This window comes from Hippoglossus hippoglossus, chromosome 19, assembly GCF_009819705.1.
Source record: "Hippoglossus hippoglossus isolate fHipHip1 chromosome 19, fHipHip1.pri, whole genome shotgun sequence".
Classification (NCBI taxonomy): Eukaryota; Metazoa; Chordata; class Actinopteri; order Pleuronectiformes; family Pleuronectidae; genus Hippoglossus; species Hippoglossus hippoglossus.
In genome coordinates, this window is record NC_047169.1 from 17,196,756 (window position 1) to 17,224,446 (window position 27,691).

Below are 27,691 nucleotides of genomic sequence, written 5' to 3' on the forward strand. Positions count from 1 at the left end.
CTTTTGCCTCTTCATTGCACCTGTTGTCACTTTTATTTGCACCAAAGCAGGTGAAATTCATTCACTATCACTTGAGCTCCCTAAATGTACAGATTGATATCCCTATAATTTAACTGACTTGCAGTTATACTGTGATTACCCTGTTTGTTGTATTGTAAGAAACATGAGGAAACTCTGCCTTTATAAACACAGTCTACTTCCCAAAAATGTTCAGGTGTATTTACTTGCTACTTTAGAAGACATTGTCAAGGGATTAGTTACTTATACACACTCTATTACATTAAATGTTGTGTATGACTGATATTATGCCTGACCTAATTAATGTATCACAGATGGTTGACCTGAGAGGTCTGAAAGCCTCTGCAGGAATGCTGAAGAAAAGATTAGCTAGATGTCTTATGTTTTGTTTTGAGAATTACCATCCTGTCTCTGGTGTTGTGATTAGTTGAACCTTTATGCCCAATCCAATTTCACCCCTTAGCCCTTCCCCTTCATTTTGCGCATTCACGTGTAGGGGTAGGCTGTCCCAATACCTGTTGGGTCGGAGGGGTAGAGCTAAGTGGTAGGGCTTTATAGCCCTCGAAACAGAGATTTTTCAGACCCTCACTTGAAACGAAGGGGTACACAGAGTGCCTTGCGAATCAACGGCAAGCTGGGAGAGAGACCCACAGATGTAGTATTTTCTCCATTAATAAGGATTTAAAAATTACGATAATGATAGTAATATCAATGCATTTCAATGTATTATGGCCACTTTTTTCACAACAACCAACGTGAGCTCACTAGCATTAGCATCTTTTTTTGTTGTTGTATGATAATCCCATATTTTCACATTATTTCATGTCGCATCCCCACCCCCCTCTTTGAAGATCCACGGTGCACTGTGTCTTCTGAACTTATCTGCTCCTCTAATAACAAAGCATCCTGGCAGGGTTACCTACAGACCACTGCTAGCAGCCTGAAGCTGTGTGCTTTTGATTCATTTGTGAAATGATGCAGAGCATTCAAGCTTTTCACTTTCAAATGTCATTGATTCACCTGCATTAGCATAGATGTTATTTGGATATTATAGGTTTGTCACTTTAGTTACTGCAAACAATAGCATTGGTATATTTAAGATCTCAACAATGTTATTACAATGACATCCCCAGCAAAACTGTCTCATCTGTTTACTTCGACCACTACAGATGACTTGTCGGGTTTTCGCGACGACTAGTGATGATGTAATGGCTTCTTGAAGGGCTGTCCCAATTCGTAGGGGAAGATTTAAACCACTACCCCTTGTGACTCTGTTTCAAAGGGGGAAGATAACCCCTCGAAAACAAGCGGTAGGGGTACGGCCAAGGGGTGAAGGATTGCGCCTTAGAGTCTGCATCTCATGAGGATAATGAGTATCTTAAAGGGGACATAGCATGCCCATTTTACCACAAGTTGATATGGTTCCTTGGGGTCTTAATGAAATGTCTGTAACATACTTTGGTCAAAATACCACAAGGATCATTTAAAACAGCACCCTTTTTATCCTGTATAAAACAGCCCTCCACAGAGTGACCTGTTTTGAGTGCCTGTTCCTTTAAATGCTAATGAGCCAGCTCCCCCCTCCCCCTCTCCCCCCATGATTTTAAACGATATAAATTACATATTTTATATGATATACATTATCAAATATGCATCCCATACTTTGTATTCCCCTTCTGTTGTCCTGGAGTTTTAATTTTCCCAATCACATAATTAAATGTCCCCCTCTGCCCATCCACTACAAGCACACAAGTAGACAGACAGAGAGAGAAAGAGAGGTGGGGGGGGGGGGGCTATGAAGACCATCATTTACCCCCAAACCCCGACATTCAACGGGTACAACAACAAGCGGAGAAAGCAGAATCGCGGGCTGACCTTATATATACAGTCTATGGGGCTGACCAGCGCGGAGAAATGCACGTCCCGTGTGAACAGCCAGGCGGCTGCGCGCTTGAGAACAGCGCTGCGCTGCCTCGCAGCCTCGCAGCCTCGCAGCGGCGCTTCCGCGTCCGGTGTACCCCGGCGTAAGGAGTGGGGGGGCTCGGTGTGTTTGTGCCGGTGTTACAGTAGTGCTGAACACTGCGGAAGTCTTCCACACTGCTGGCTGTGTGGCGCTGACACAAATTCCAGCTCACGCATGGGAGAGCGAGCGGTCGCGCCCGAGCAGCTGCTGCAGCCTCCCAGTCCCAACGATCCAGACAAATGCCACATGTGAGTGAATCGCGGGCTGACCAGCGGAGAAATGCTCGTCCCATGTGGGAACGGCGCTGCGCTGCCTCGCAGCCTCGCTGCGTCCGGTGTAAACCCGGCGTTTACACCGGAGGGGGGGGGCGACGGGGGGATGAGGTGGGGGGTGGGCCAAGACCATGTAGGGAGACTTCCAGTGCCTTGTTACGACACAAAACCCAGGAAGCTCAATCGAGTCGCTCAAGCATGACGTTTCTGACTTAGAGGAACCATAACAAAACCCGCGAGTGTTTTTTTCCCAGAGTTTTTGGGTTGGTAGACATGCCAGATACCCACATTAACCTGTAGAAGCACTAACAAAGTGGAATTTGCATGCTATGTCCCCTTTAAGATATGATAAGACTTTATTAATCCTAAAGTAAATTATTGTGCCAGCTTGCTCCAAGATTACAGTACAGCACAATATAATATATAGTAGAATATAACAGTGAATAAAACTGAGAATTAAGTCTAATAAGTGAAAAATAAAAACAAAAGTAAAAGTGTATTGTAAATTAATTTTTTAGATGAAGTGTATTCCGAGTAATGCAGAGCCAGTGCCTAAAGGTAAATATCAACAAAAATTTGAATAAGATAAGCATAAGCATAAAATAAGCAAGTTACATTACACAGAGAAACTAATACAATTTGCTTGACATGACTTTTAGTGATGTACACTGCTATCTGTTCCCTCCCATTTGGGTTAATGCTGAAATGCCTCTATTGTGCTTCACATTTTTGGTTTAACTGTGTGCATGTTCTTTAGATCAAGAATCATCTGTCTACAGATCCATGTTATAATAAACGCATACATTCAAGTAAGGACAACTGAGGCTCATCAAGTTCATTCTTTTAGTCACCAATGTGAACAATGATTAGAAATTCAGAAGATGTTTCTTAATCAAAAGGTGGTTGTGTGGTGCTGTCCTGCCAGTAATGGGAAACACAGATAGAGGATCTCTGTGGAATTCAAAATGTTAACAGTTCCATTTTTAGTCTAGGAATTTAAAATAACTCAGGCATAAAATTACAATTCTTTAAGACTCATATAAATGACTAAGTCTATTTATTACAATAGCATAGAATTCATACATGAAATCCAGTTATAGGTTCCAAGAGCACAGTTCTTCCTTTTTTTTATAAATATGATATTTTGCTAATCTAGCACCCATCAAAATTATTTTCACTGGATGTCTATGTTGTTCCCATATTCTGACTTTTGGTGTGCCACCCCCAAGATTTTTAGTGGCCTCATTTGGCCACGCCTATTTAAAAATTGTAGGGCACCACAACGAAGCAGGGGAGAGACAGGTGGACAATTTGTTTTGTTAAAAGCAGATATCGACTGCAAAATAGTCAGGACAAAAACATCAACATTTGTTAAATGCACGCAATTTGGGGACAGTAGATGCAGCAGGTGCTAACTATGGCCAGAGCACTAACAGCTCTCCTGCTGTTACTGCTGCAACTGTGGTTTGGATACTTGCTTATTTTTGGTTGATCCTGGACAGTATCAACCAAAATCACCACGGTGATTATGGTAAAGATTGAAACAATTACAATTGTCGGGGATTTTACTATGGTATACCTTGAAACCGGTAAGTGTTTCATTCCAAGAGGTAATAGCATTATGCCTCTGTCTTCGCTGTTGTAACAAATAGGTTTAGCCTACAGGATTAGTGGTCTGGTGGTTTAAGTGAACAGGGTGGCAGTGGCCTGGGATGGAGTCAAATTCCCGGCCTGAATTAATGTTTCAGTCCGCCACTGATCCCCCATATTCATGGGCTGGGCCAGCTATCTGGGCTATCAATGTAAAATTGTAAGGCAATAGCAGCTTAGTAGCTGAGCCTTTGTATCAGTAACATTATTGATAGTAACCTCCAGTAAAAGTAAATTATACCCTATTGTCAGTAATACATGGGGCAATGTTGTTTGTTTATTCCAAAAGAGCAATGTCCAAAATAACATGGCAGAGTTATACCTACAATATTTTATTTCTTACAATGGTGAGGAAGAGGTTGAAGTGCACCTGGCTTCAGCAGTCTGTCTAGTGCACTCACACAAACACCCCTCTGACTTACTAGCTGGAATAGTGTTTAGTGGCTCAGTCATGAAGAGAGCAAGGGCTATTAAAAAAAGCCAGATTTTTTCAGCACGCACACAGAAAAGACAGCCAGCACACTGTAAGGAGATATTCACAGAATGTGACAAAAGTATTGAATTATAATTTTATACTGTTAAAATAATTAAACAGCACAGGAAGTCCTCACCTTAAAGGACTCCATGTCAGAGAGTAGACAGGCACTCTGCATCCGGGCACGGAGGTGGGTACCTTCAGCTGATGTGCCCAGTTTGGCCAGTACTTCTGACTGCTCCTCTAACAGATCCTCTGTCATGGGAGCAGGTTCCTGAAAATCAAACACACACAAGCTTCAGTCTTCTTCCATTCACTAATGTCATTTCCCCAATAATGAGTGATTAGTTTTTGTTAATATGTGGTTCAGTGATTTTTATTCTTTCATGCTTTGCAACAGCAAACGGCCAAATGAACACTGATAGAGGTACCTATTGGTGTATATTATCTTGTCCACACTGCACTGGATGCACAGACTTCCCTAATTGACGTAATTAAGAGATGGGGGACACACTTTTTAAAGAAAAATCCTTCATGCTTTTATTGACATTGGGACTAATACAAGAACGTTTTGTATTCTTATCCTAAATCCTTGCATAAACTTGATGAATGACACCTAATCCCATATTAGAATTGTTCATTCATGAAAATGGCATTAAAGAGTAACTTTGAGTACAGAGATGTCCTGCTCTCCAAGATGCATAGAGGAAAGTCTATATATCTAATCAGCATCAGCACTGGAATTAAGTCAGTGACTAAAGCAGTGCAGGTAATGCTGTGGGTCACACGGTCACTGAAATATTTAAGAAATGGTTTAATATGAAAATAGCTTGAAAAATGTCACCATGGCAAGGCAATCAATGAGGTTGTCAAGTCTTTTTCATTTATATGGGTGAAAAAAAGAGTTCAATAACAGGTGATTGTTATGTGCCGGACAATAAAGTTTATGTGTGCACTGAAGTTGCGGTCCGCAAGTTACTTCTAGACAGCACATTGGTGACGAGAATGGAGTTCTCTTTCCCACCTCTCTCCCCATTCCTCGTCCTGCCAGGTGAGCCACCTGTCCCATGGACTCGCTGGTATGTATCCTTTGAAACATTCATAACAGCCATTGGACTAGCGGATACTAGAAACGACCGTGAGAGAGCCATGCTCAATCGCAACCTGGGCAACGGATTCTTCAGACTCTCGGACCCGCCGGTACATATGACGTGTGTGTCAAACAGGTGTCTGGTCATTTTGCCACCCCACAGAGCATTATGCTCAGGCAGATCGATTTCCACCAGCGACAACAACGGGCAGGTGAGTCAGTTCACCAGTACGTAGCCGACCTGAGAAGTTTGGCCAGCCTGTGCAAGTTTGGGGCACTGGAGGATGAACTAATAAGAGACCAACTAGCCAAACACATAAATAACCTGAAACTTCTAAATGTCTCCCGGTGATCTAACTCTTAATCGAGCGAGTGGATGCCTCCCCTTAAATTTCAAATTTAGTGAGGGGCCTGCACCCCAAGTGAACGAGAAGACTTTCCCCTCATTCACTTTCCAAGTGTCCCAACACAGGGCCGACCTCATGGGCATGGACGTATTTTGTGACTTGGGCTTCTCCCTCTTTGATCACGCTGGGTCCACCATCCTGATGTGTAGCTCACCTTTGGTAGCAGCACTGGTCTTCATTCAGGCCCTGTACCGCCTACCACTCGCTCTGCGTAACGATATGACTGTTGGACTGCAAAAGCTATTGGACGCGGGCATAATCGATCGGGTGGATGCCTCCCCTTAGATTTCGAATTTAGTGGTGGCAAGGAAAAAGTCGGGGGGCCTGCACCCAAGCATCGACCTCAGGTTACTGAATAAGGCTGTGATTCCAGATAGGTACCCACTGCCGACAGTGGAAGAGCTGACTGCCAAATTCAAAGGCTCCACTGTGTTCTCAAAAACTCGACATCCGCCAAGGCTACCTGCAGGTCTCGCTACATCCCGAAAGCCACAACCTCACTGCCTTTGTGACCCACACTGGGATTTTTCACTACACACACACACACATGCCTTTCAGACTCAGCTCTGCCCCAAGCTGCTTCCAGAAGATCATGAGACCACCATCTTCACTGACATCCCAGGAGTGGACATGTACCTGGTTCATGGTGTGACACCAGCCCTCCACGACGAGAGCCTGACAAAGTGGTTGCGGCAGTGTTTTTACGATAGTGAGCCAGAAAGTGTGTTGTTCTAATCTGATTAATAAATTAATCGTTGAGTCTAAGTGAATGTTGGTACCAAATTTGAAGACATTCCCTCAAGCTAATCTTATATTACATTCAAGAAAAACATAAACATGATTTGTAAACCATGACCTTGGCCTTTAGCTACCAAAATCAAGTGGGTTAATTGAGTATAAGTGAATGTTTGAGCCAAATGTGAAATAATTCCCTCAAGGTATTCCAGAAATATTGCATTCATAAGCCTGAGGCGGACAACCCATTGATATAATGTCTATGACCACTGGCTATCGAATAACAGCAGAGTGATATCATGTGAGTCTTATAACAGTTAGGACCATTCGTAAATGTTGTTCTTACCTGTAAGAAAATTTAAGATACAAGAAAATATGAATGATTCTTGCATGAGGCCCAATGTTTCGTTGCTTAGTCATAGCTAGCAAGACATAAGGGACATTTTGTCTAAAAAAAGGGACCTTTTAGAGGAAGGCTTCGAAAGTCTCCTAATGTTGAATATCCCTTGTACGTTTGAAGGTCTTCCGCACAATTTAGGTTACCATCTACCAGCAGTCTACCGCAAATTGATGTTAGCATTACATTTCATTTAGCTGAGGCTTTTATCCAAAGCCATCAGACCATGAGGGTACAAACCCAGAACAACAAGAATCAAGTAGTACAATTTGCTTCTAAAAAGCCAAACTACAAGTGCTACGTGTAATTGCCATATAGGTGCAACTCAACTGAATTCTTTATTTTTTGTTTTTTTGATTAACTTAAAAAAATATATATAAACACCAGAGTTGACGGTGGTTTATTAGACATTATCTTCTTAACCAAGATGTAGTCGGAAGAGATGTGTCTTTAGACTACAGCGGAAAATGTGTAGACTTTCTGCTTTTTGCATTTATATTTGTACACTAGGGGGCACTAAGCACCAGACCAGGCAGGGTTTAAAATAAAGGTAGCAGGTGTGTTGTTACGTGAAACACCAGGAAGGGACATGGTTTTTTACCAGAGCAAGACAGAACATAGCAAAAGAGAGAAGCTGAAGGAGGAACACATGTATGTTTGACTTTGAACTAAAAAATAAACATACCCAAACGTGAATAAAAGGTAATTTGTGTGGATGCATGAGTGAAAGAGACAGAGAGAGACCCTGACCTGTGTGACAGGAACATAGAGAGGATCTGTAGAGTTGAGTAGAGTCATGTTGTTGAAGGGGTGCAGTCTGCCCTCTGCTTTACTTTTGCTTCCATCCTTCTTTTTCTCAGTATATGGAGCTTCTACCTCCCCCTGGTCACTCAGACACTCATAGAATTCCTCCTCACTGTCGCTCCAAGAGTCCCAGGATTTTCCCAGAGACATTTCCCTTGTTGAGGTGGATGCTGTTGTTGTTACAATTGGTGACTCTGGTACAGGAAAGCTGTTCTGGTGTCCACCAGACACCCTGCACTCTCGTTCTTTGTTTCCCTCCAGCACCTTGCGAGCCTCATCTCTGGCCCTCTTTCTCTCAATGCAGCAGTTCAGCATCTATGCAAAAGCATTATCCCTTTTCAATCATGGAATACTGAACATTGTTGTCTTCATTTTTCACCCAGTGTCATGTTTCCCCATTCATAGCCATTGATTTATTTGTATTTTAAAAAACTGACATTTTCAAACACACATTTAGTTTGTTATACATAAATGGCTACCTGTAGCTTCTGATGCAAAAGACAACAGCGAAGATCAGGAGGTCCTACAGCCAGTCTGCAGATAAAGAAGCATGAGGTGATGATGGATAGAAATTAAAATCACTGTAGTATTAGATTGAGAAACTAAAAAACCTCCACTTGTATGGTATATATTTCACTATCTTGAAAAAATCTAAGCATTTTTTGTACAAGGTAGCACAAAACACAGGGCAGTTGTGACTATGTTCCCTGAGATGCAGATCTCAAAATGATAAAACAAATATAGTGCTATGCCTACAGCACTTAACCCAAGAGCAGTCTATGTGTGATGTACTTACCCATAAATGAGGTGGTTGTTTTCCCAGCGGTAGCGCAACTCTAGGACAAATTCCTGCCAGAGGTGGGCAACAGCCCGCAGCCCACCATAATTGTAGTTTGCCAAACACACACACAGTGCTAGTCGGTAGGTCAGACTATCACTGGGTGCTGACTTTAGCTGGAGGAAAAGGTTCTGGACACACAGAAAGAAAGTAGGGGAAGTAATGAATAAACATGTACAGTATATCGTTATGGAAAAGTTCAATTCAGAGCAGGACTCAAATGAAGGGGGAAAAAGTAAACCGTTACTGGTACAGTAACAAATTTGGCACACATAGCACGACCTACTGAGAACAGGAAATGTATTACTCTGACATTTTCTCCCACAAGGTTAAGCAGATATTCCTAAAAACATGATGAGAGCAGGGGTATTGCATTAGAATTAAGATAGGTCCAGATAGAGAACATTTCCACAATGAAAGGTCCAAAACATTATAATGTCTAACTAGCATAATGATTTATTGCAATAAATATTGAAATATTAGATGTATTAATATCTGTGTTGTTACAGACGATGTAACTATGGGCACAACACTATTACAGAAAAGCACTGCTGTGATGACATTTGTCAGTTAGCGTGAGACCTTACTATGCGCCATGGGAAAGCACATGTTCTCCCCTCTGCTAAAGCTGATGCAGCCTGTGATGTTCTCCTCTCTCTGATGTGCAGGCTGCAAACACAGCACTCACAGCCCCTGTTCAGACGGTATTAAGATCCATGCTAGAGATGTGATCACAAGTGGACAGTGTTACATTTGTCTGTCCACAGCTTGCATTAAAATGTGTCTTAAATGTGTCTACGGTGTCTAATGTGGGATATCATTTTCCCACTCTATATGTCAATAATGTACATAATGTGTGTTTTCAAAGACAAATGATGACCATCTTGGATTCTGGAAAAAGCTGGCCTAAAACTTAATCTTAGATGTCACAACCAGGTGACATGCAAGGTTTCAATCAAGTGGTAAAGGAGCAGTGAAAGAGCCAACTTACACACACAGAGTTTTTATCTTGCTCGGCTTTCTCACAGGAGTTTGCCGGTGCAGCTTTATTTTTGCTGTTCTCTGATGATCTCTCCACAGCAGCATCTGGGAAGAGATACTGAGACATACAAGAATACAAAAAAAAGAATCACTTAACTATAAAAGTACAATTCACTTACACATTTACATAAAATCAATTAATTATTATCCAAATCATTTGCCTGCCATTTTTGTTAAAATCCAGCTTAACTCAACCATTGTGCTACATTGACATTTAGAATAAATGAGACAATCATGTTAAACTGGGCTCTGCAAGGGGATGGAGCAAAAGTTTGTTTTAGCAAAAGATCATAACCTATTTTATTTCCAATGAATTACCAAATAGCGAATGCCCCGACTGGAATTTGAATTGAAGTCACCAAGTCCCCAATGAGTGATCTTGTCCCTACACTATTCTGCATTGGCCCAACATAAAACACATTAATTATAACTAGAATTCAGTTTTTGGTAAAAATCACTTTGTGTTGGGTGTGGATTGAAGTCATTACTGTCTTATAGTAGTACAGCACATTGTGCAGGATTCCTCTTCTCTCACCTGCATGTGCTTTTTCTCCTCCAAACCTGTCCACTATATTTTTGAAGGTGTACATTGGCCTTTACAGTGTAGCTATATAAATTTACCATTTATAACTAATACATTAGTCAACCAGTCCCCAAGCCTTTGTCCCAGATCATCACTCCACTCTGTCCAGTCAAACAATATTTTTTGATTGCCAAAACCATGTAAAAAACAGTTTTTTATCGAAATTACATTCATTGAGGCATTAAAATAATGACATGCTGTCATTGCTGTAATTAGCTGTGTTCAGTTCAGTGACAAAGAGAAAAACACAAGGTAAACTTTGTGTGATTTCTTTCTTTTAAACTCAATGGTCTTTAATTAAATTTCATTTTTCTTTCGGTTAACAGAAGTTTTTTTTTGAGTAGTTGTTCCCATTGTCATGATTATTTTCTGTGAAAATATTAACTATATATAACAGTCAGTATGAATTTGTCTTACCAGAAGGACAGAGTTGAGTATTTCAGTGTTCAGTTGTGACTCATCATCGTGTCTACGGCGTCGGATGTGCTTTCGGGCGCTGTGCACCATATTGGAGACAGATAGTTTAGAGATAGGCACTGTTGCTGCTGGCTCTGTCAGCTTGGATAAAGCAGTGCTGACGTCACTATTTTCTACAGGGACAAAAACAGAAGTTGCTGTTAATCACATTAAGCAATCACTATCTAATATTTTATAATGTGTTAATTATGCATTTATATATTGTTTCTTTGAGGGGAAAGGGAGCATTTAGAGTTTTTGAGATGAGTAATAGGTCTAGTTTGTTCCTTTTGAATATGGTGTGCTTTATAACACTACAATAATAAATTGTTTGGACCGGGTATTTGTGAACTACAGTTCGGCCTACATGTGTAGCCAAAGCCCTGAGCACATGTTCTTTGTTCTGGAGACAAACCAGAGCCTCCAGAACTCAGTCTCCCAGGGTGCTTCAACGTCACACAGAGGTGTGAAGACGGACCGGGGACACAAGTTTCAACCACTTTTGGTCACTCTGGGCTCCATGACCCATGAGGTAACCAGGCAAATATAATCCCAGTTCTCCCTTCCTTCTTCTCTCTTTCTACGCAACCCTCCGAGAGGAGAAGTGTGGCTGTCCAGCTCACCTCTCTTTCTGCTCAACTTCAATGGAGGAGAGGTGCAGCTCTCCAGCTCACCTCACCAAGGAAACCTCCTCCCAATCCAAGCTCTACCAACCTTCAAGCAGGCCTGACTGGAGCAGACTGCTAAAACCTTCCAAAAGGCAGCGACGCAAAAGCCTGCCTAAGAACTTCAGCAGAAGAGCTGCATCACACAGCAGAACCACAACAGGACCCGCAAACCAGCAAGACGACTTCACTGGACTTCGAACAGCACATCAATCTTTTTTCCCTTTTCATGGACGGGTAACACAACTGGGCTTAATAATTATACTAGGCTAAGCAAAGACTGTTTATTCTATTCCGTGTGATGTTTATAAGTTTGATATGTGTTGCGGTTATAAGTTATTTGAAAGTTAATGTTAGTTATGTTCTTCACAGTCTTTCTTTGCATGCAACGAGCTACGTTCTCTAACTTGGCACCGACACACACGCATATCTCTCCACACATCTCTCTGACCCCCGCCACATGTCGTAAACCTTCCGAAGGGGGGGGGGTCCCGTTATCTAAATAGTGGCCTGCCGCCATTTTGAAAGCACACTCACTCACACACACACGCATACTCACATACACATCTTTATATAGTAAGTACATCTTTAGAAATTTGTGTTTTTATACTTTACTATCTTCATAATAAATGTTTTTCTTTCACAAATGTTTTCATTAATGTTGCATAAGTGTGAATTTTGCCAACCTCTACACTGTCATGAACTATATATCCTTCAACTTAGCTAACTATCTATATGGTAATTTTGGTTCTAGTTATTCATTTAATTGTTAATCAGAGTTCCAAATTCGTAGTTAGTACTTTCATGAGACTTAATCAATAAATTGGCTATCTTTTCCCTTCGTTTGAAGGGTGGTGCCCCGAGGTAACTTTAATCAATTAAAGTTATTATTTAATATTAATATTTGTAATATTAATATTCAATATTTTTTCTGATAACCAAATTTATTGAATGCCGAAAGGCACACCATTTAATGGTGTCACGTTTAATGTATTATTGCACACCAAAATTAAGCAATACACAAGCAATACAGTGTTACAGTACAGCCGGTAACCTGACCTTTGCCCTCATCTTCAACCAATCTTCTTCCAAGAATCTCCTCTGTAGACTCCTTCCTAAGGGAGAGCTTCAAGAACTCTGTCAGTAAGTCACCTGCAAGGGAAGATAAAACTGGGTCAAACTGTGGAACAAGTTTGACCCTGTGGAACAAACTAGAAAAATGTAATCAATATTTTGTCTAAAAGGTATTGTAACCACAGATACAATATCAAACAACTGTTCTGTCTTTATGTCTGTCAACAGTCTAGGCTAGTGGTGTGGTGTTAATATTTCAATATTTGTAATGTTTTTTCAAATACAAAAAAACCTCTATGCGACCAACCCTATTACAAACCACATCCACAAGATATGATAAAATAAAAACAACTATAACCAAATTTTGTAAAACACAAAATAAATTCCACATATTATATATTAACCCTTAATTAGATTGTAGTCCTATGTTCCACTATCTCTAGAAGGAAATTCAAAGTTTAAGTAGTCAAAAACTGGCTGCTGGACCCTAAAAGAACCTTGAATGGATCCCCTGGTGGAGAATTTCAACTCTCAAGTTTTAAATGTACCATCACATCCCCAATGCCTGTGTGTAGGCTCTACAGTTACAATATAATAAAATAGGGCATCTAGCCAATAGTGATGAAAAGGCAAGGCATCTGACTGGGCAACAGATACTGCTACCTACCAAGATACCACATCAATCGCAGCCATCGTAGGATTAGGGTTGTATTCTCTTATTTCCAATTGCCGGGAGTCACTCTAGTCACTAAACTGTCAGCTCCTCACAACCAGATTATTACTGATGCACTGGTTGCTGAGTGGTAACATATAAAAGAGAGTGCAGATAATAAAGAGAGTAAGGCTGGGTATATTAGTTTATGAATATTGGTTGCCCAGTAAAACTGTAGGAAGTTTGGTGATGCCAACCCTCCAGCCTCCCTCTGCCACCCCAGATGTGCCTTTTTTATCTGTGGTATTATTCCAGATAAAGGCAGACGTGGTGGTGTAGGCAAATGGTTTGTTGTGGGCCTCGTAATATCAATGGATCAATCATGGTTTGAATGCCACAGTATTTGAGTGTTGTTGCTGACCATGTTCATCCCCTTATGGCCACAGTTAACCATCTTCTAATGGCCTCATTTGTCCCTACCAGTATTGCACTACTGAATAAAGTTGGGAAAGAACATTTTTCTGTTGTAATACAGCATTCATAATTATAATTATAAATGTAATATCGTTACATCTATTGCACTTCTGTCTATCCTAGGAGAGGGGTCCCTCAGATGTAGCTCTCTCTGCGGTTTCAACTGCTAAGAGGGCGTTTTTGGTAGTTTTTCCTTACTCTTGTTGAGGGTTAAGGGCAGAGGATGTCGAACCTTGTTAAGCCTGATGAGGAAAATTGTGATTTGTGAATATGGGCTTTACAAATCTTATTTGACTGATTGACTGATATGATGTAGAGTTCTTCTGTGTTATGTGTATTGGTCTGGGATTATGGTGAGCTCCTTGATTATGGTGTGGGTCATTGTTGCCTTGTGGTCAGGGTTTCGGCAAGTTTCAACGACTTAAATTTAAGACTTTTTAAGACCATAATGAATGTAACTAAGGACCTATGTCTAGGGTTGTGTATTGTTTGAATTTAATTGATTTTGATTCTGCCTATTGATTCCAGTTCTTTGGTCAGTGTGCACCAGGTTTCCGGTGTTACCTCCAGTTTGCGAGTCCCAGTGATGATTGGCCCGGCAAAGCACAGAGGATTGATGAGGTAAGATTTCTAGATTTCTAGATCTGGATTGGCGAATAGCAACTTTACAAGCAGTGGACTGATTTTTGCTTTACCAGGGATTGGCAGGCTAGCAGCTGACATTGGGACGGTCTGGCCACTTCTTAGGTCTGTGCCGGTGTAAGTATGCACCATTTTCAATGTGTGCATTGTGGGGAGGTGAGTCTTTAAAAAAGGGACAGTTCTTCAAAGCTCATGGATGTCACTACACTGAATTCTGCTGTGCTGGAGTCTGACTGTCTGATGCTGCTGAATATTTTGCGCCAGCACATTTATGAGGCCTTTTGCAGCAACAATAACATTGTCCTCAAACTCGTAAAAATGGGCGGAGACTTAGCTATCATTAGCCATAGCTTAGCTAGCTAGGTGACATGCATAATACATAAATATAAGAACATTGAAAAAACACTTCAAGTTAAACTCCCATTGTCGAGTTGATCAGATGAGAAGTGTCAGGGGGAACTGTGTTATAAAGGTCTTCTTTATTAAAACCCCTCTTTTTCCGCTGCTGAAGTGATGCAGTGGTCATCATGCCCCCCGGTTTGCATCCAGGAACACTTACTTTTAGAGACTTTGTGATAAGGTATAATTTGTCTTGGAAACAGGTGAAACAGTATCATCTCATTGCCTTATATTAACTTTATATAGTTGCATAAATTGTGTTTGGAAATACAAATTGGACACAAAGGAATTGTTCTTACCCAGTAAACATTGAGGGTTTTCAGCAGTCCTGACTCGAACCGACCAGTGAGGAGCTTGGAGAGGGTCAAGGTCACTGCCAGGTCACACAAAGAGAGTATATTTGGTTAAATCACATTGACTGTTGCTGGTTCACATTTCTGTCAAGATTAAGTACCTACGACACAATAATCAAATTGATATAATAAAACATTCTTTAAAAAAAAGCTAGTGATTTTTATTGTTTTGTTTATTACCCTGCAGGCTGGCTTAACAGGGTAATCTTTTCAACCCTTTCAACCCCTTCAACCCAAATTCACTAAACTTGGTGGGAATATTTCTTGGGAGGATACCTCCAGAAGATCAACTGTTGGAGCTGATTGGTCGTGGGGGGGTATGGGGTGTACAACATCCTTGTATGCTCTTACAGAGCTTGGCCCATGTTAAGCATAAACTCAGATGTGCACGTGTTGTGTGTGAAAGTTGGACTGCGCGTGCACACATTTTGGACTTTTTTCAAGGTGTTTAAATGCGTGCCTCATAAATTCTAGAGCGAATTAAACAAACCCAAAGTATTCCCTTCAGAGCTGTATGTGGGCTCAGATACCTTTTCCCCTTCATGTGCCCAGCACGCTGGTTCACTGCTGAACTTTGCACCATAAAGGCCTCAACTGCAGCAGCTCTACAAAAGATCTGGCCTTGCTGTCCACCTGGAGGCCTGCAGAGACCATGTGCAATCATACAAGGCAACTCTCTCCCATACCAAGACACAGTTCTACTCCTCCCTCATAGGCAACCTCCAAAAAGAGTTGTACTTCACCAACACATGTCTAACCACAAGCTCTTTGAACCCCTTCAATCCGGATTCAGTCCCCACCACAGCACGGAGACTGTGCTGTGGGGACTCAGGCCTTAGTATTGTTGGGCCATGGTTTTGTGTGAAACCACACTTCGGCCTACATGTGCCATCAAAGCCGGAAGCAGCATGTCCCTCCAGGACTCCGTCTCCCAGGGGCCATTAAAAACCAGAGCAAGGAACTCAATGTCCCAGAGGGCATCAACTTCACACAGAGGGGTGGAAACCCCCCCCCCCAGGGACACAGGTTTCAACTCCCATTGGTCACTCTGGACCCCATGACCTGTGAGGTCACCGGGCCAATATAAGCCAGGTTCTCCAGCTTCTTGCTCGATCTCTCTCTTTCTAAACTCCCTCAACGGGGAGAAGGCTGTCGAGCCTCTCTTGCTACACTCCCTCAGAGGAGGGAAGGCTGTGGAGCCTCTTCTCCAGCTCACATCTTCTCTTCCCATCCAACTCTTCGAGAGGAGCACAAAGGTGCAGCTTCCAGCTCATCTCACCAAGGAAACCTCCTCGCCCTCCAAGCTCTACCAACGTCCTAGCAGTGACTCGATGTCCTGCTTGCAAACTTCAGCCAACAACTGAGCTACACCGCTCAACCGAAACCAGCAAGACGACACAAAACTGCGAACTGCACAGCAACTTCCTTTTTCCCCTTTCCACGGACTGGTAACACAACTGGGCTTAATAATTATACTAGGCTAAGCAAGACTGTTTATTCGATTCTGTGTGAGGTTTATACGTTTGATTTGTGGTGTTGTGATATTTTGGGTACAAGTTATTGAGAAAGTAATGTTAGTCTGTTATGCTCTTCACAGTCTTTCGTTGCATCCAATCTAGTAACTTTCTCTAATTTGGCACAGACACAGACACACGCATAACTCTTCACCTCATTATCTCTACAGGTCGTAAACATTCCAATAGGTGGGGGAAGGGTGTTGTCTCTTTGGCCAGCGACCATCTTGAAAGCACGCTGACTCACACAGACACACACACATGTATACACACATACCTATCTTTGTTTAGCAATTATACCGTTAGTAATTTGTGTTTTTATACTTTATTATATTCATAATAAATGTTTTTCTTTCACAAATGTTTTCTTATTAATGTTGCATAAGTGAATTTCGCCAACCTCTACACTGTCAAGAACCCCATATCTTTCAACTTAGCTAACTATCTATATGGTAATTTTGGTTATAGTTATTAATTTAATTGTTAATCAGAGTTCCAAATTTGTAGTTAGAACCTTAATCAATGAGACTTAATCAATAAATTGGCTATCTTTTCCCTTCCTTTGAAGGGTGGTGCCCGAGGTAACTTTAATCAATTAAAGTTATTATTTAATATTAATAATAAAATATTAATATTTAATATTTTATTTTGATAACCAAATTTATTGAATGCCGAAAGGCACACCATTTTATGGTATCACGTTTGATGCATTATGGCACAACATTAATGGCGTCCCTGGGTGGACAGAGTACAGTTGGCAAAAATTCATAATTATGTAACATTAATTAGTAATTTTTATTTTTAATAATTTTTTCCAACATTAATGGCGTCCCTGGGTGGACAGAGTACAGTTGGCAAAAATTCATAATTATGTAATATTAATTAGTAATTTTTATTTTTAATAATTTTCTCCAACATTAATGGCGTCCCTGGGTGGACAGAGTACAGTTGGCAAAAATTCATAATTATGTAACATTAATTGTTTTTTCCTCTTCCATTTTTGGCTAACATAAATGGTGCCCCCGCGTGAGGGAGAGTACAGTTGAAAAATTCATAATTATGCAATATTAATTTGTTTTCATTTTCGGCAAACGCCAGAAATAAGTGGAATTTTGAATTTTCAGTCAAGCCAAAGGTTTGAATTCAATTCCACTAGTCTGCCATCGGAGTAGACATTCAACCGTATTTACAAACAAGTGCATTGTGGTGAAATTTAATTTATTCATAAATTAAATGTTTATTAATAATTAATTATTCATAACTACCATTTTAGGTCCTCATAGTGTTACGCTAAAAGATTGCTATCGTTGCTAATAACTCCAGTTGAATATTCGTTGTTGAAATTTTAAGAATTTCTTTTAACATTTGAATATCACATATTCAATGTTAACTGGTCAAGCTGTGAAATTTCCTGTAACTGTTAAGTGCTTTTGAATGAAGACATAGCGCGCCACCGGCCCTATGTAACAGAGCTTGTACCTGGCTGTTACTGCCAAGCATATCAGCCCAAGTTGGATAAGAGAACCTGAGAAAGAGCCACAGCGTGCTTCCAGCCCTGTGAATTTATAGAACCCCTAACTGTTACTGCCCTGCATATCAGTTAGTGATTAAAAGTTTGGTGAACTGTTTAATCCACCATAGTTTGGTTAGGCTAGTGTACGATCAAATCCACACTACCAGGTGTCTGCCAGTGCAACACCAAAGCCAACCACACTGCTTTTTGATTTATAAACTTGTAAATCTAATTTTCAATTTCAGAACCAACAATGGAGAACCCCTGTGTAGAACAATTTGTTTTTTCCATAGCACAGAGCCTGACCCCTGGCTATCCTGAATTCATCAGCAAGTTGAACTTCAGTGAGTGTAATAAAGAAATAGATTCTCTACTTAACGACAGGTGTGATGCACAAACAGCATCAAAGGGTCCATTGTTGAGATGCATGATTCTAAATTTCCACAGGCAAATCAACCTTGCCTGTCAGAGCAAAGCAGCTGTGGAACAGGAGGTAAATGCCCTAAGAGCGCAAAATGCTTTTCTTTTCCAGGAGGTTCAAACTGCTAGTAAGAAAGCCCTGCACTATTTAGAGGACCTGCACTCAGCAGAGTCAGATCTCATTTCACACAAGGAGGAATTGTTAAAACTTAGATTAGAAGGCCCGGCCTCACATCAGTTTTTGAACCAATGCGATTCTGGTTATTCCGATTCACACTCCTCCGATAGTGTACGGTTAACTCCCTCTTCACTCCCAAGATGGGACAGAATCCCATCCGACCCTAAGTCTTCGGGAAGTAAGTCACCTCCTGATCCTCCACTGACAGGAAGAGGTAACAGCTTCCTAACTTCCCATCTCCCTGACTCTGACACTGACATTGACGACACATGTAGTTTATCTTCAAGAACACATTGTGCCTCATATGCTTCTCATCCACGGATGCATGACACATTTTTCCGTGCACAACTCTCCAAAGGGGGGACTTCAACATTTCAGGATGTTTTAGCACCTCCCCCTCAACCAGAGAAACCTGGAGCAGGTGATGCACGTGCCCGGACCTCACAGTGTCCTCGCTTTGATTTGCTTGAGTTTCTAGCTAAAGATATTGAACAATTTGATCCAGACAACTGTGATAACAATATTGATAATTACTTTAGAGAACTAGATCTCAGCTTAAGTGATGTGCCAAATGCAACAGAAAGAGAGAAGGTTAGACTTGTGTTAAAAACCAGCTCTACAGCTGTTCACAAGTTTATTCAGTCACTTCCTTCCAGTGTCACAAGTAACTACACAGAGCTCCATCAAGCACTAGTCGAGGAATTCTCTTCTACTGCTGACGAGATAACATCCATTGTTACAGCATCCCAAATTAAACATTCACGTCGCGAAAATCCCAAAGATTATTTTCGACGTTTGAGGCATGTTTATTTTCAGGGAAAGAACGCACCAGGCCTAGAAGAAAATCCCACCTTCAAGTCCATGTTCTTACGTAACTTACATCCATGTATACGCACACATGTTGTACTGATGACACAGCAAGGAAAACCTTCAATGCAGCAGATCAGGAAGATGACACAGGTGGCTTGGGAAACTGTTATCACTTTCAAGGCTACAGTAGGTGCAACCGAGCCCGTCAAAACAAACAGCACGGTGTCAAATTCATCCGCTGCCTCAAAACTTCACCCTCACAACAAAACGAAGGGGGGTGACAGAAGGCAACGTAGGGACACAGAGCGTATCCGCCATGTCCGCCAACTTCCCAGAGATAGGCATTCCCACAGTAGAAGCTGTAGGAAGCCATACTCTGAAATTCTGGCTCAGACAACCGACCACTACTCAGAAGATGACGACAGCGTCTCTGAGTACAGTTTAAAATATGGTTATGACCGAGCACACAGTGACAGCGCCTCTGAAGTCCTCCTGGACTCTGGCTCCCCAGAGCGTTACGGCCCTGAGCCACGACACAGGCGATCCAGAGCTCGCTTCTCACGGCCATAACCAACACAGTTAACCCCTGGACTGACAGTCAGTATTAAGTTTCTTGCAGTTAATAGGAAAACTGTTTTGTTAGCAACAGCAGCAAACTTCAAAACCTAAATTCTGATTAAACTTATATACCACTGCCAACTTTGTAAATATGTTTGGATCGACTACTTTCCATTTCATAATAATGAAGTCCATACCACACATGTTAGGACATTAGCATATTCTTACAGGAACAATGATACAGTCATTTGGATCTTGAGATTTTGAAAAATTATGACAACCTTCCGCAGGAAAACCTGCTGAAGATTAAAATTGTTAAGTCTAACAGATCAGACTGAGTACTACATTGTGTAGGATCCAAGGAGTGAACAAAACTCTTGGACATTCCAGAAATGACCTTATCATTGTACGTGCCACTCTCTCTGCATCTTATCTTACAATTCACAATGTCTTATTTTTTTTCCTTTTTCTCCCTAACCTAGTGAAGAGCACAGGTTATTCATATTGTACTGTCATTGTAATCTGAATTATTTGTCTAATTTGAATCTTGCTTAGCCAAACTAGATAGTATACACAAATGCCCAGATGTGACAATCCAAATGAACTGACAATTGACTTTTCCAGCTTTGGACTAAACATGTTCAAGTTCGCCCTCAGGAACCCACGTCAGGTGCGATCCTGAGAACGAAGGGGGGATGTTGGGCCATGGTTTTGTGTGAAACCACACTTCGGCCTACATGTGCCATCAAAGCCGGAAGCAGCATGTCCCTCCAGGACTCCGTCTCCCAGGGGCCATTAAAAACCAGAGCAAGGAACTCAATGTCCCAGAGGGCATCAACTTCACACAGAGGGGTGGAAACCCCCCCCCCAGGGACACAGGTTTCAACTCCCATTGGTCACTCTGGACCCCATGACCTGTGAGGTCACCGGGCCAATATAAGCCAGGTTCTCCAGCTTCTTGCTCGATCTCTCTCTTTCTAAACTCCCTCAACGGGGAGAAGGCTGTCGAGCCTCTCTTGCTACACTCCCTCAGAGGAGGGAAGGCTGTGGAGCCTCTTCTCCAGCTCACATCTTCTCTTCCCATCCAACTCTTCGAGAGGAGCACAAAGGTGCAGCTTCCAGCTCATCTCACCAAGGAAACCTCCTCGCCCTCCAAGCTCTACCAACGTCCTAGCAGTGACTCGATGTCCTGCTTGCAAACTTCAGCCAACAACTGAGCTACACCGCTCAACCGAAACCAGCAAGACGACACAAAACTGCGAACTGCACAGCAACTTCCTTTTTCCCCTTTCCACGGACTGGTAACACAACTGGGCTTAATAATTATACTAGGCTAAGCAAGACTGTTTATTCGATTCTGTGTGAGGTTTATACGTTTGATTTGTGGTGTTGTGATATTTTGGGTACAAGTTATTGAGAAAGTAATGTTAGTCTGTTATGCTCTTCACAGTCTTTCGTTGCATCCAATCTAGTAACTTTCTCTAATTTGGCACAGACACAGACACACGCATAACTCTTCACCTCATTATCTCTACAGGTCGTAAACATTCCAATAGGTGGGGGACGGGTGTTATCTCTTTGGCCAGCGACCATCTTGAAAGCACGCTGACTCACACAGACACACACACATGTATACACACATACCTATCTTTGTTTAGCAATTATACCGTTAGTAATTTGTGTTTTTATACTTTATTATATTCATAATAAATGTTTTTCTTTCACAAATGTTTTCTTATTAATGTTGCATAAGTGAATTTCGCCAACCTCTACACTGTCAAGAACCCCATATCTTTCAACTTAGCTAACTATCTATATGGTAATTTTGGTTATAGTTATTAATTTAATTGTTAATCAGAGTTCCAAATTTGTAGTTAGAACCTTAATCAATGAGACTTAATCAATAAATTGGCTATCTTTTCCCTTCCTTTGAAGGGTGGTGCCCGAGGTAACTTTAATCAATTAAAGTTATTATTTAATATTAATAATAAAATATTAATATTTAATATTTTATTTTGATAACCAAATTTATTGAATGCCGAAAGGCACACCATTTTATGGTATCACGTTTGATGCATTATGGCACAACAGTATCCTCATCCACCTTGACCTCTCTGCCATCTTCGAAAGTCTCCCATACCATCCTCCTCAACCGCCTATCTGAACACATCGGCCTTACTGGTACAGCTCTCTCCTGGTTCCAATCAGGAAACAGTTCGTCACCATCAGAGGTACCAGCTCCATCCCAGCCCCAGTAAACCAAAGGGTGCTGAAAGGCTTGGTGCTTGGCCCCCTTCTTTTCACCATCTACATGCTCCCGCTTGGTCATCATCCGTCAACATGGCCTTAACTTCCACTCCTACGCCGACTAAACCAAAATGCAAACCTTTGGAGACAGAGCCTTCTGTGTAGCAGCCTCCACCCTCCGGAACTCTCTTCCCGCTGAAATCCACAATTCTGCATCTCTGGATAGCTTCAAAAAACTCCTCAAACACCACCTGTTCACTAAGGCCTTTGACTCCAGCCTGTCATCAGTCTTTCTATCGTGTTTTGTGTGGATTACATAATATGATTTCGTTATGCATGCTTTAGGCTCAACTATCCAATCGGTTGCGAACACCTACATGTAAAATAGAGTAGCAGCAATTCTAGCCTTTCATGGATGTGCTGTTACAATGGGTAACCAAAGCAGGGTAAGGGAGATATATTGGGATGCTGTGTGAGACATCTTCAGACTTGGGGGTGACAATTGCTCATGTTACTCTGTTAGCATTGGTATACTGTTCCACCTTCTGGTCTCCTTGATGCATCAAGTCTATGTTAAACTTTTCTGCATAAGACATCAACTGCTGCCTGAGTTCTCATACATCACAAGAAGTGGTATGAAATGGTTTCAAAATGATGACAATAATATAATTTATATCTCCTAACAAAATTTGTTTTAGTGACAAAATATATATATTAATACTTTCAATAATGCACCAAGTTAGAGGTTCAGACCTTTAGTTCTCATTGTCATTCTGCATGCAGAGCATTTGTAAACTAATAGTATATTAAAAGTTAACGTAAAGAACTCCAGGTGATGGGCAGTAGGCTCTCTCACACACACACATACACATTTATGGTAATTTTCCTGTGTAAAAACAAACCGTTGCAATAGCAGAACTACAGAGCTGCTGATCAGCAGCAGAACTGAGGCTGCTGATCAGCAGCCGGTGTGAACAAATGATCACCGCGACACGGAGCCATCCCGCATAGCACCGTTTTTAATGACTGGGTATCGCAATACCTTTCTAGTATCGGTATACTGTGCAACACTACTCAGGTGGTCAGGAAGAATGAAATATAAACTGTGCTGTAGTGTTCATTTATCATAGAAAATAAGACCAATAGTGAGTCAATCATTATTTTTCTCGTTTTTTACATGATATGCAATAGATATTTTTCGAGTAAAAAAGTATTAAATCGTATGAAGAACATCATGACAGAAGAATATGGTGCAATGGGAGTTATAAACAGTGCCGACAGGGAGATCTATGACACCCTTACCTGTAGACTTCATTATCCACAACTATGCCCTCTGTCAGATGAGGCCAAGTGGTTGCAAGATGAAGTTCACTACAACAGCCAATGACAGTTCAACCGTTAACCCACATTTACAAGAAGGAATAAATTGATGAGAGAGAGAGTGAGAAAGAGACAGAGAGAGCAAGAGAGAGATACACAGCTATACAGTAAAGCACTGTATATATTCTCATGTTCAACTGTTCATGCTATTATTTACACTTAAATAACCCCCTTGTTATATAAAATTGTTGTATTGGATTCTTTAATATGTCACAGTTCATTGTAATTAGAATTCACTTTGTTTGTAGAGTACTGTCCCCAAATATAACAAATGTACCTGATTGGCTCCTCGCAGGCTCCAAAAGGAAGTTTACCAAACTCCACTCCTCCCACTTCACCTCCAAGAAGTGTGTCAAAGTCTGCCAATGAATCAATTAATACATGCATAAATGAATTAAAATACATATCAAGAGAAAAAAAATGCTGTACTGCTAACTGCAATACAAGAAACTATCAGGGAGGCCATTACTCTGAAAGAGCTACAAACATTCAGTTACTTCAGAGTGAGGCAAAACATGTTACTAACATCAAATAGGGTTACCTATGTTTTCAGTATTGCACAACACAAAACACAGGCAAAAATTGGCAAAAAAGAGTAGACAGTTTCTTTTATAACAGTATTCATGCAGTTACTCTTCATTGAAAATAAAATGTGTAATCGCTGTTGTTGTACGTAGGTTCTAATTTATCACATTTTTTGATAGGATGTTTTTTTTTTTTCAAATATGTGTATTATTAAAATAAATATGATATTTGCCCTTTCTCTTTCATCCTTTTCAAATCTTTTTATGGTGTGATGTTTAATAATTTTTTGGGTCCCCTGATTGGATAACTTATGCAACATCAGCTTTGCATTAGGGAAACTAGATTGGATACTTGTGCGCAGGCCTTTTTTTTTTTACTTTATATCATAAAACCAACATAAGCACACAGTGTGTGAAATTGCAACATACAGGTAATATGCTGTATGCTTGATTCAAAATCAAATCAAAACTTAAGGGTCTTTCAAAGAACAACAAAGCTAGCATGGCTGTGACATGTAGGTAGTTAGTGCATTTTAGTAATTTCTGACATTGTTTTATGAAATAGTCTTTAAGACAATCATCGTTTTCACAAATAACTGTTAAATTTTTTTGCCATATTATTGTTTTATTGGACTTGTACTTTAATATGATGACAGCATTTCTGTGAAAGCAACAGTATGTGATCAAAGAGATTATTCTATACTTTGTAATCACATGATCCTCTGTTTTGTATGTGCATACCTGGAGGCTGCTGTGGCCACAAATACTGCTGCCAGTCCTGGAGAATGTAGGTAAAACGGATCGCAATGTTGACTGGAGGTAGAGGGGACTGGTTACAACCCTGAGCAAAAAAAACAAAAAGCATTCAAACAAACAACAACAAAACAACAAGAAGATGTTAAGTGGTTTACTCCACTCTGTCTTTTTGTTGAAAAAGACACATTACAATGTAACGTTAAGCATGTCTTCACTGATCTTTTCTAAGAAATCAACTAAATAAACACTTTTTTCCCTCTTCCTCGTCTAGTCAATGTCATCAAAACATTGTTTTTTTCTATGCGTTTTATGCCGTTAGTTTAGGGACCTTCTTAGTTTTTGGCTTGTGACATTTTTGTTATTAGCCAACTACAATCTGTAATAACTATTTTCCAGTTTCTGAATAGCCAATAAAGCTTTACTGTCAGGATTGTATGGCTACCTGTTGGTATGGTATGCTTAACTGCACTTGACAGCTGCAATTTCATGTTGAGAGACATTAAGAGTGAAGGAGGAAAAACCCTGGCTGAAAAAAACCTTTTGTAAATGTGGACTGGGCCTAAGAAACATACATTTAAAATGAACAATGCTCCAAAAATCAAGTGCATATGAAGATATCCAGCCTGTCAGCAAACTTTGCACTTTTTGCTTTAATTGATCCACTGTACCAAAAGGTTTTTAAGGTCCTAAACATGAATTATCAACATTACTTTTCTAGCCCGAAATGTGTTTGACGCCAGTCACGTTATAAAAGTAGAATACAGGCTCCATTTCAATGCTCAAACACTGGCCTGCTACAGTAGCCAAGAATGTTAATGATTGTGATATTAAGGGCTATACTTGATTAGAATGAATTAAAGAAACAAGCCTAGAACTCTGCTAATTTTGGACAAGAAAAAAAACATCTGTCACAAATCTCATTACTGCCTGCAAATAACCTGCTTAGTTTGGCTTTTCTTAAAATGAATCCTATGCAGGACTTTGAACTGAATTAAACTCAGACGAGCGCAGGAAGATGGGGAGTTGACCCTGATTAGTGCCTTTTCCCACAATTCTTCAGTCAAATTTAGCTCAAGCTCCTTCTCCAACATACCCCTAACCTCCACAAGAGAGACCACACTCGAGCTGATATAAGCTTGTATAAAGTTGAAATCATACCAAGTTTCTCAGGGAACAAAAGCCCCACAACAACTGGATAATCCGTTGAAAGCTGAGGAAAAGATGTAAAGTTTGTGCGAACATATTCTTGTACTTAAAATACCAGAACAGATAAAAAAATGTATACCTAACACAGAGATCATTAAATGTGCCAATTTAATCCAGGGAGCGTAATTGGCCAACTAACTCAGCTTTGCCAATTAACTCTCCCTGGTTCACCTGGAGGTGCTCTGACGAGCTACCCCCACAAACACATTCATATTTTTCCCATTTAACTGTTTTACTGATAAATGTTTTGGTGATAGACAATTTACAAGATACAGAAATGTGGTGTTTTATTTAAAAGTCACAAGGTGAAGAAGTGCTTTAATAGGTGCTTTAAGTGATGAGAACAAACTCATTAAGTTAAATGGTGTTTTTTTAAACATTGACACCACATTAAAAAAACTATAAATGTAAACATATATGTGGTCAGCTCATTACTGTCACAACCACAACAAAACAAGTTAAAAATAAACTTACTCTTACAGAATTCCTATCCTTCTCCTCCCTTAAGAGCACATCCCCTCAGGACCACTACGGCCTGGCACCTCTGAAGGCCAACCCCTGTAGTATGTCCTTACTACAGCTCTTTTGCCCTGACTGAACCAAATACAGCCTCCAAGCTAGTTCCCTCAAGACTTATTCTAATCAGCTCCTCCACTGTGTCCACATGCAGGGTAACTCTGACATCAGGTTTAATCCTCTTCTGTGCTGAGAATCCTGTCATATATCAGGTCCTCCCCATTTTTCTCTGCTCACCCCAACCGGTCGAGGCAGATTGCCGCCCATATTGAGTCTGGTTCTGCTAGAGGTTTCTTCCAGTTAATGAGGGAGTTTTTTTTTCCTGTTGGGTTTCTCTATAATTTCTAAGGTCTTGACCTTCTATGTCAGAAGTGCCTTGAGATAATGTATATTATTTTTTGACACTATACAAATAAAATTGAATTGAATATATTATTCAGAAATTGGCTATTCTGCACTTTACTTTGCCTGCTACTTGACAAACATGGCAAGTAAGACCAAATTGTGTTCACAGACATTTTCAACCTGTCACTGCTCCAGTCTGTAGTCCCCACATGCTTCATGGAGACCCTCATTGTCCCTGTTCCGAAGACAACGAAAACCCTCTGCCTGAACGACTACCACCCAGTAGCACTCACCTACACCATCATGAAGTGTTTTGAGCGGTTAGTCAAATCCTTCATTACCTCCTCCCTCCCTGAATAACTGGACCCACTTCAGATTGCCTACAGGCCAAATAGGTCGACTACAGATGCCATCTCCCTCACACTACACACTGCCCTCTCCCACCTGGACCAGAGGGACACATATGTGGAATGCTGGTCATTGACTACAGTTCAGCATTCAATACCATCATGCCCTTGAAGCGTGTCACCAAGCTCAGAGACCTCCACACAGACACATTAGGAAGACGGCCAGACAGCGGCTCTTCCTTCTCCGCAAGCTGCGGAGGCCCAACATGGATTCCAGGATTCTCTGCAACTTCTACAAATTTTTTTAGCAAAAATATTTTATTATATTAAAGCCAATATGGTATCTGCTCGCTCCAAAGCAGGAACAAACTCAGCATCGTTTTTTCTGT

The 27,691-nt window shown here is 40.9% G+C and overlaps 1 protein-coding gene across 2 annotated transcripts in view; it reads right to left on the bottom strand.

Annotated features, from left to right (window-relative positions):
* rab3gap1 (RAB3 GTPase activating protein subunit 1) overlaps nt 1-27,691 on the bottom strand; it is a 52,690-nt gene that overhangs the window by 15,207 nt on the left and 9,792 nt on the right. For both annotated transcript variants that reach the window (XM_034571136.1, XM_034571135.1), the window contains exons 8-18: nt 24,874-24,973; nt 23,886-23,967; nt 23,531-23,599; nt 14,935-15,008; nt 12,454-12,546; nt 10,691-10,863; nt 9,641-9,748; nt 8,608-8,780; nt 8,291-8,345; nt 7,758-8,126; nt 4,515-4,652 (exon numbers count right to left, since the gene is read on the bottom strand). In XM_034571136.1, the coding sequence (XP_034427027.1) occupies nt 4,515-4,652; nt 7,758-8,126; nt 8,291-8,345; nt 8,608-8,780; nt 9,641-9,748; nt 10,691-10,863; nt 12,454-12,546; nt 14,935-15,008; nt 23,531-23,599; nt 23,886-23,967; nt 24,874-24,973 (1,434 nt within the window). The remainder of the gene's footprint in view (nt 1-4,514; nt 4,653-7,757; nt 8,127-8,290; nt 8,346-8,607; nt 8,781-9,640; nt 9,749-10,690; nt 10,864-12,453; nt 12,547-14,934; nt 15,009-23,530; nt 23,600-23,885; nt 23,968-24,873; nt 24,974-27,691) is intronic.